This window comes from Epinephelus lanceolatus, chromosome 1, assembly GCF_041903045.1.
Source record: "Epinephelus lanceolatus isolate andai-2023 chromosome 1, ASM4190304v1, whole genome shotgun sequence".
NCBI classification, from domain to species: Eukaryota; Metazoa; Chordata; class Actinopteri; order Perciformes; family Serranidae; genus Epinephelus; species Epinephelus lanceolatus.
The window spans coordinates 44,771,075-44,779,747 of record NC_135734.1 but is presented as its reverse complement, the minus strand read 5'-3'; the positions used below and the strand labels follow the sequence as shown (position 1 = coordinate 44,779,747).

The 8,673-nt window shown below is 44.2% G+C and overlaps 1 protein-coding gene across 1 annotated transcript; it reads left to right on the top strand.

Annotated features, from left to right (window-relative positions):
- The first annotated feature begins 950 nt into the window (after positions 1-950).
- Positions 951-7,440, top strand: mych (myelocytomatosis oncogene homolog). Its single transcript, XM_033627360.2, has 3 exons — positions 951-1,159; positions 2,759-3,317; positions 4,402-7,440. The coding sequence occupies exons 2-3, from the start codon at positions 2,774-2,776 to the stop codon at positions 5,001-5,003; spliced, it is 1,146 nt and encodes a 381-aa protein (XP_033483251.1). The 5' UTR covers positions 951-1,159; positions 2,759-2,773; the 3' UTR covers positions 5,004-7,440.
- The last annotated feature ends 1,233 nt before the right edge of the window (positions 7,441-8,673 follow it).

The following is an 8,673-nucleotide window of genomic DNA, read 5'->3' as shown; positions in this document are numbered from 1 at the left end:
AAATGTGTCTATGGCATGCAACTAATTTCACAACAAATATGAATATGCATACAGTAGCCTACACAAGAGTGAGTTTGCATTAAACTGAACTTAAAGTGCAGTAATGTCCACTGTTCTGCTTTAACACCAGGCCTGTAGATGACAGTTTGAGATAGTCTGTGCGGTTGTAGTAGTAATAGTAGGCTCGTAGTGAGAGGTGGAGGAGGAGGAGGAGGAGGAGGAGTTGGGGACAGATGGATGGATGGTGAAACACCCCTGCAAGAGTTGGAATTGGAGGACAACGTGGCTCTGAAAGCATTCAGCCTGTCTACCTGCCCGCCTGTCTGTCTGCCACAACACTACAGACAGGGAGAGTCAAACACACTGTGATCTCACTGTTCCTAACATGCCATAAAAATACCACACCGGCTTACTGAACCACATCCCCCACACATGGCTGTGAAAGTTTATCTTTTGTGTGACTAATCATTAATGCATCTAAATAGGCGGAGCAGCCCCTGAATGCATCGCTTATTTGGTTGTTTATTCTGAATGTAGTTTTAAAATGATGATTAAAACAGTTTTAAATTGCTTTCGCTCCGTTTTGCGGCGCCCCGAGGCAGGACAGACAGACAGGCAGGCAGACAGGCAGGCAGACACCCGGCATCTCCTCACAATCCACGTGTGTTTCTGTCCTAACTTTTACCCGCCACCATTTTCCTGGAATCCCAGCATGAGCGGTATTACTCCGCGGGGAAGGCAACATAGACCCAGACTTCAGTGCGAAATTACCGGAAACGCCGCATTTTTCGGTGTTTCCGCCTGGACTCGTTCAAAACAGGGACCGACTGAGGATATATAGGCGATATGCTCGCTTGCCGTTAAAGACATTTCGTCGGTTTGTACGTTTTGGCGCGATTTTGATTAAGGCGGAAGCACACCGGCGGGTGGCGGACATATAAACCGAGCGACCCCGACGGCCACACCTACTCTGTCTGCCCGTAGCGGAGGAGGAATCTGACAAGGAGATAAACACAATGCTGCCCTGTTGTAACTTTAATTTTACACGCAGAAAATCTCACTCGAGTTGATAACTCAAGTTCTTGCTCTCCCTGTGGACTTTACTCGGACATTTCATCCAGTTTTCTTCGTGTTGAATTTCCCGTGAGGACAGTTGAAGGTAAGACAGCTGCATGCCGGTGAATTGAGGTTAAGATAACTTGCACACACAGACACAGGGCGTTTAAAGTCAGCAAAGTCATGGTTGCGTGTTGAGTTGTGCTTTTGTGCGTGTATTGGTTGTAATTTTGCATTTCGTGTGATTTAAAGTGGTAAACTGAAGAATAAAGAACACCGGTTTCACGTGGGGACCCAGTGTTGCTCAACCCATGCCGGGTTTAAATGACCCGTGCATCGGGTTAACCTTTGGATTTTTAACAGACTTCCTTTGTGCTCTTATTGCACCCGGAAACACTGAATTTGCGCAGACACACGGCTTGTTGCATGCTTGGTGTAAATTTCGAAATGTGATTTCATATTTGTGTACACGGTGTTCAGTTTTAATATAAACTCAGTGTGGTGCAAGAGCGTGCAGTCCACGCGACCTAACAGGAAAGCGTCACTGAATCTCCATTCAAATCCTCATTGGGAATTTCACATTTTTTTTACATGCTTCATTTTGTGTACTCTCTATGCACAGTCTGTGCTCAGTCGCTGCTAGTGCAAGATAATGGCATGCATTCGTCTGCGGTTAACAGTCATATAGTGTGAAGATAAATGTGGAAATGTCATTTAAAACACTATTAATGACTCATTTCTACTGTCTTGTCACGGCGCAGACTGGTCTGTGTTGAAGTGTTAGCTCGGGTTTCCCAGGCTGTGATGGTAAAGAAAGGCAGCCTTTAACTGCCAGAGTGTCTGCACCGCACACACTGCTGCTTTGTTCTCCAACACTGCCTGCTATACATGCACATACCATGAGACCCCATAGAAATCTCACAGGATTTTCCATTTCAGTTCCACTTCCAGTTAGGTGTAATCAGAGAATTGGTTGCTTTGTTTTTTTTTTAACAGCATTTTGAAGTTTTTCTTCATTATGATGGTTGGTTTATGAATGGCAGCAGAAAACCAGCATGTCCTGACTGGGTTGTGTTATCATACAAGATTCTTGGGGCTTTTTTAAAAGATAATTACCGAGGCTTTGTGTGGAGTAAAGTAGTATTTAAAAGAAGGTGAGAGTGTCTTGATTCTCTGCAGGGAGGCTGTGGGTCATGCATGTGAAACAGAAGCAGAGGTTTTAAGTGTTGAGTAACAAAAAGAAGGACTAACAAAAGCCACCCAGGCTCTTTTTATTTCTTAAGGTTTTGTTTTCCGTGTCAGCCAGGCTCCACTTACTCCAGTTTTTATTAACTTTCTGAGAAGGAAAAACGTGAATTGTGGAAAGAGGTGTAAAGTTTCTGCCCCTGTATCTCCCAGCTGTTCCTATGATGTCATGCGGAGGGGGAGTTTTTTGGGGTGATTTACGGCCTCCCCTGGGGAGCAGTGGGGCGGGGCTACAGTGATGTAAACACAGATAAAAGATGCCTCACTACCGGCTGGGGTCTCAGTTTGGAGAAACTGGCCTAAACTTTCACTACAACACGTGTTGGTGCTGCTGGGATTTACGGCGTACTGACACGGAGCTGCTTTAAACACACTACTGGTTCAGCTTCTCTGGATTTAAACTTCACTACCTCTCTGATTTTTATTCTTTTGTCCTGGTTTTTGTTATTTTCTCCAGATTCTACAAGCAAACATGTTGCAAAGCTTCTCTCAGTCGCAGGACTGGCTTTACTCGGAGCCGCTGCTGTTTGACGATGAGTTCTGCCAAAGTTTGATGAAGGACCTCCAGTCGCTGCCGACACCCCCTCAGTCCCCACCGATGAAGAGCGGGCTGGGTGGCACTAAGCCCCTGTCCAAGGAGGACCAGCTGAGTTATGTATCAGACATCCTGCTGGAGGACCATGACATGCAGCTCAACTGGAACTACGATTTCTTCCACTCCGATGCTGCTGAGAAGGAAGGCGAGCCCAGCCAGCCCTGCTCCCCTCTGGAGGAGGGCGGCGAGGACTGCCTGTGGCAGTGCCTGGCAGGGGACAAGAGCCTGGAGGAGAAGCTGGTTTCCTCGATGCTCGGCTCCAGCCCGCTGCTGTCCGACATCAACACCAGCATCTTTGAAGAGATCGCCGGCTCCACACTGGACTGCCAGAATCTGATGGACACTCAGGAGCCCAGCGAGGCCACATCAGACTATGGCTCAACAGGTGGCGAGCTGTCTACATATTCATCTAGTGACTCTGGTGAGTTCAGACCTCCTCTTACATTCATGATTTTATTTCATATGAAAGCTAAGCCGTAATATTTGCACTTGTCGTGAGCGTTCAATCAGCGATTCCTTTTAGAATCTTGTTTTTAATGAAATGCTGCCTTGTTGGATTATTGTCAGTGTTTCCATTCTGATACTTTAATCTCATTCCTGCCTTGTCATTGTGCAGCTTATCAGTATAAACACTTCTCGCCCCAAACAGCCTCGCTGACATTTCATTGATAATTCACAGTTAATGTTTAGTGGCACTGAGCCCAAAATTGTTCTTTGCACTCGGCTTATCTGGATGCCAGCCGCCCACCTGAAATCCGCAGGAGCCTTTATGACTCGAGGATGTTGTTTCAGTGTGGGCGGGGTTTTAGCCGTTGACTGACATGAGTAGATGAGAGGTTTTAGGAGAGATAATTGACTGGGAGGGTGTGTGTATGTGTGTGAGTGACTCATGCTCAGCAAGCACAGTTGCGGCTCCATCCATTAACTCTTAATGAGTCATTTCACTGACTCGAGCCCTCCGGCATCCTTGGCTATGAACCTGAGAGGAAGCGGCAGATTGGCATTTATTGAATTTACTTTCAAGGAAAACTCATTGTGAAAAATATGTTTTTAGTAAAAAGTGACTTTTTTTAAGTATTTGACACAGCATAGCTATCTATTCATTTTAACTGTGAATAGCTTTCATGCTCAAGTTCCATGTGAAATACTTAATTGTACATTTCAGAGCATCAAAGTTTAACAACTGTTTATACGTTCAACTGTTGCTGTAATCTTGAGCGGCCTTTACTCAGTGACAGAGTTATGGTTTGCAAACAGTTGTAAGCTTCTGTACGTTTATGGCTGTTTACAGTGGGACAGATTTTCACTACTGACTGGCGTGTGTGCGCGCCAAGCTCACGTTGGTGTGCTGTGTACACTATCTACACTCTTGTTGTTGGTGTCAGCGTTACTCTGAAATGTCGTCACGCCGTCACAGGGTAGATGAACTTACCACAAGGGTCAGAAGATGAGGTTGTGCCAGAGAGTCCATCTAACCCTTCTCCACTTTCTTTTTTCTCTGACAGAGGAGGAGATTGACGTGGTGACTGTGGTGCGCTGTCCCTCCAGCCCCTCCCCTCGGCCCTCTTTGGCTGACCTGTCTGTCCGTCAGCAGAAGCAGGAAGAGGAGCAGCGAGCTCTCCAACGTCACCACTTTGAGATCCAGCTGCAACACAACTACGCTGCACCGTGTCCCGCCTCACCGCCAGTTTCATCATCCTCCTCATCCAACAAGCGATCACGAGGGAGCGATGGCTCATCGCGGTACCATCACTCCTCTCGCAGCTCTTCATCATCGTCATCATCATCATCCTCATCGCGGTACCACCACCACCACCATTCGTCGCGGAATTCTACAGAGACCGAAGATGAGGAGGAGAGGCGGCGGACACACAACGTGATGGAGCGGCAGCGGCGTAACGAGTTGAAGAATTGCTTCGTGCGCCTCCGCGACAACGTGCCTGAGCTGTCGCACAATGACAAGGCATCCAAGGTGGTGATCCTGAAGAAGGCCAGAGACTGCATCTACGGCCTGGAGGACGAAGGCCATAGACTGCAATCCAAGAGGGACAAACTAAGAGCAAAACAGGAAGAGCTGAAAGCGAGGCTGGAGCAGCTTCGCAGCTAATGGTCCAAGACCGAACCATGGGCTGCATTTTTAGCTGTGTAGAGACAATGCGGGTGGGGGGTGAGGGTGGATAAGGGAAGAGACTTTGTACAAAGACAGAGGGTTAGGTGGGGAGAAAGGATGGCGTGTCATGCTGAAAAGAGTGCACAAAGATTGACATTTCAAGGACTTGATGGTAACAGTAGCTCTGAACTGTAAAGAGTCACACATGCAACTGTTGCCATGGACAAACACGACACACTCATTGCCTCAGAACTGATCATTCTCATGCCTTGACTGCTGACTGTTGTAGAGAGTAGGATGTTTTTTAAAACGAGGATGGAGCGAGCAGATTTTTTTATTTTTTAGCTTGGCTGAATGCACATTGAAAGACAAGGACAGTATATTTTTGTTATCGTTTGTTTTTTTAATTTCATTCCATTTGGGAATCTTAAGTCTTGGGGATGCCAAATGGCACATGTGAAATTGATGCGAGGCAGAAGTGCCTGTTGAGTCAAATAACTTGGAGCCCCATCAGCTCAGTAGTTGAATGAAACTTGAATATTGTTTTCAGGATGTCCTATAGCCATACTAACCAGTGATCCCTCCACTCTGACAGGTGGTTGATGGTGGCTTCGAAGTTATTTGGGCAGCTGCACTTCTGTCAATTCCAGTTAAATTCCAAATCTGATATTATGAAATTTGTCTTGGTTAGGAAAAAGGTTTTTCAGTGTGCTTTCAGTCCTGTTTGGCCTCAGGCGGACCCTTGGGCCCAACACCACTCTGTTAATCAGGTTAATGTGTGTCAATGACAGTACTGTATAGACCAGGTTTGATACTGTACACATAACAATGCTCGGCCTCGGTTCAGTTCACCACCACCTCAGTCACTTCAGAGTGTGTGTGTGTGTGTGTTTTCTGGAGTTGTGAAATTGGAAATTACTTTGTGTATTTAAGTATTTGTCATTAACTAACTCAAAGGTAGCCATATTAAAGCATTCAGGTTGTGAGGAGACTGAGCTGCAAAGTGAACTGAACCATGGGCCGTGCTGTCGTAGCAAATCAGCCAAAGTCGGGAAGGAAAACCAATGCATAACATTTGATATTTGCATGTCGGAAATGGAGCGACAAACCGATGGTGTCCTGACGTTATTTAAAGGTTCTAGTTGGAGGAAGCTGCAACCGCAGTAATACTGTGATCTTTAGTTCCATAGCTCGGAGAGCAGCCGTTTGCTAAGTGTAAATTAAGGAAAATGGTCCACATATTTATTATTGGACGACCATTAATCTCATGGAAATTGTTTAAATGTCAGTGATTTATTTGTCAGTGGCCCTCTTTGGTCAAACGTTCTTCATCACATTATGAGGATGACCCTGAAGATGCTGTAATTAAGTGACCGATTGATCACGACCTTAAGCCTGTGATAACTAAATGTGTTGTCAGTTTTAACATAAGATTTGAGCCATGTACATGTTACATGAATGAGGGCCACTGACCAACATTCCCATTTTTCAAAGATGGACGGCCTCGCTGGAGCCATTTTGTGCCCAATAAAAGATATATTTTATTACATGGACACAAAATGGCAGCTGGAGAGAGCCGTGACGCCAAGTAATATTTTAAGAAAGTAAAAGAATACTGTACATGTTCACCAGGATCCTGTTATATCCATTTACTACAGGGTGTTTTGTTGAACTTGTACTTTGGGCTGTATCTGAAGTTTGAGATATCAATAATGGGGATACATGTTTAATTGAATGCTATTTTACTCTAAATATCAATTATTGTAAATGTTATCCATTCATGTGCTATTTGACACGGATAAGCAAATGTTCTCCATTTGCACATTTCATTACAAATGTCTTAAGTGCATCCTGTTTCGTATTACGAGTTCTTCCTCCTTCAGACTGAGTGTACTTGAACAGACCCTTGGTTGGTAGGAATAATGAGATTTGAGGTTTTTTGGTGTTTTTAAACCTGTTCTGCCTTGAAATGAATTCTGTTCAGGTCTTCTTGTTTCCTGTTTGATTATGTGGCTGTCTGGTTAAAACCTCATCTCCTTCAAACACGAGCGGAGGCTTCCTGATTTTTCTTCCAAACGTCTCCCAGTTGATTTTTTTTATTTTTTTCTCCTTGTGTGAAGCCTCCCAGCCATGATGAACCACCTTCTGAAGTCAAGAGGTTTTAACCAGACAGCAGGGATGATTTTTGTTCTTAGCATGATAAAACCTACCTCCACCTGACTGCAGTCTGGCCTGTAATGTTTTGAGTTTTTTTCTTTCTGGTTAAAATATTGTACAGATTTTTTTAAATGTCAATATTTTTGTTATTGTATCATAAATTATTTTAGTCTTTTTTTCCTCCTTTGTTCATTTTGAATTTGAATTTAAAAGAAATGTTATTCTTTACCAAGCAGCACTTTTTTTTAATATTGATGTAATTAAATAATGAATGAGAGTTGGAAAGTCTGTGTGGTTTTATTGCACACACAAACAAACAAACAAACAAACACACAAACAAACAAACACACACACACAGAGCTGTAGAGTAAAAGAGATACACAAGGGAAGGCAGGGACATTTTGCATGTTTCCATATATTTTAATTGTTAAGATGTGAATCCTGTATTCGTCCCACAGCAGGGAAATTTGCAACATTACAACAATCGGAATTTATATTATTGCACGTATCAAATGTAGATATTTCAGTTAATATATACAGATACAGATACTGCACACGAGTGATGATTGTCCACAGTTTTAGTATGTGTGTGAGGTCTACTCAGAGCAGTGTTGGATGTAAAGTCTGACAGCAACAGGAAGGATATAACTTAAGAATATTGAATAACACACTGAAGCATATCCATGCAGCTCTGACTACAGCTGAGTTACAATTTTCTTAAAATGAAAAGGGAACAATAAATATGAAGTCTCATTTCACGTCAGTCCCACAGTTATACTTGTCTTAATATGTGAGCAGTAAATATTCAAAAGGATCAACTGAGAAAACAAACCTAAACTGTCACCGTTCTTATTGACGAAGGTTAATCAACTTCAGACCCTGTTGATTGTTGATGACACTGCACAAACTCAGAGGAGCTCCTGCATCTCTGCAATGCAATCAGTCTTGTCATTCACACTAAAGAATGATGAATCGTTGGTCAGTGACGTTTCTGTAACATCATATTGAGCTTACATAGCCCACCTACATATAAGCAGGATGCTGAATCAATGCAATAAAATTAATATTTTGTCTTAATGCAGGGGTAGGCAACCTGTTGCTCTGGAGCCACATGCAGCTCTCTCGCCCTTCTTCAATTGAGAACCTCCAGGTGGGGGTTTCTGCGGGTTCTCCGGCTTCCTTCTGCAATCAGGTTAACTGGTGACTCTAAATTGTCCATAAGTGTGAATGTGAGCGTGAATGGCTGTCTGTCTCTAGTCCCTTTTACACTGCCAGATTTTTGGCGAATGTTGGGCCGTTTTGCAGGCAAGCTGTGAGCGTTTAGACACAGAGCCGGAGAGTTGATCCGAGGCGCCCAATTTTCCACCTCGTAGGGTAGACATATTGGCGGAACCTTTTTGGTTTAAACAGAACGAGGCGGCCTTCCGCAATGGGAGGAGCTGTTGATGACGCCACACGTGCGACCCACTGGCGGTGGATAAACAGGAAACAGCTGATAGCAGGAATTAGC

Bases quoted from the DNA above. Each gene is read 5' to 3' on its own strand.
- mych (XM_033627360.2), top strand. From the start codon at position 2,774: ATGTTGCAAAGCTTCTCTCAGTCGCAGGACTGGCTTTACTCGGAGCCG. The intron at 3,318-4,401 runs GTGAGTTCAGAC...TTTCTCTGACAG, and splicing joins ATATTCATCTAGTGACTCTG to AGGAGGAGATTGACGTGGTG.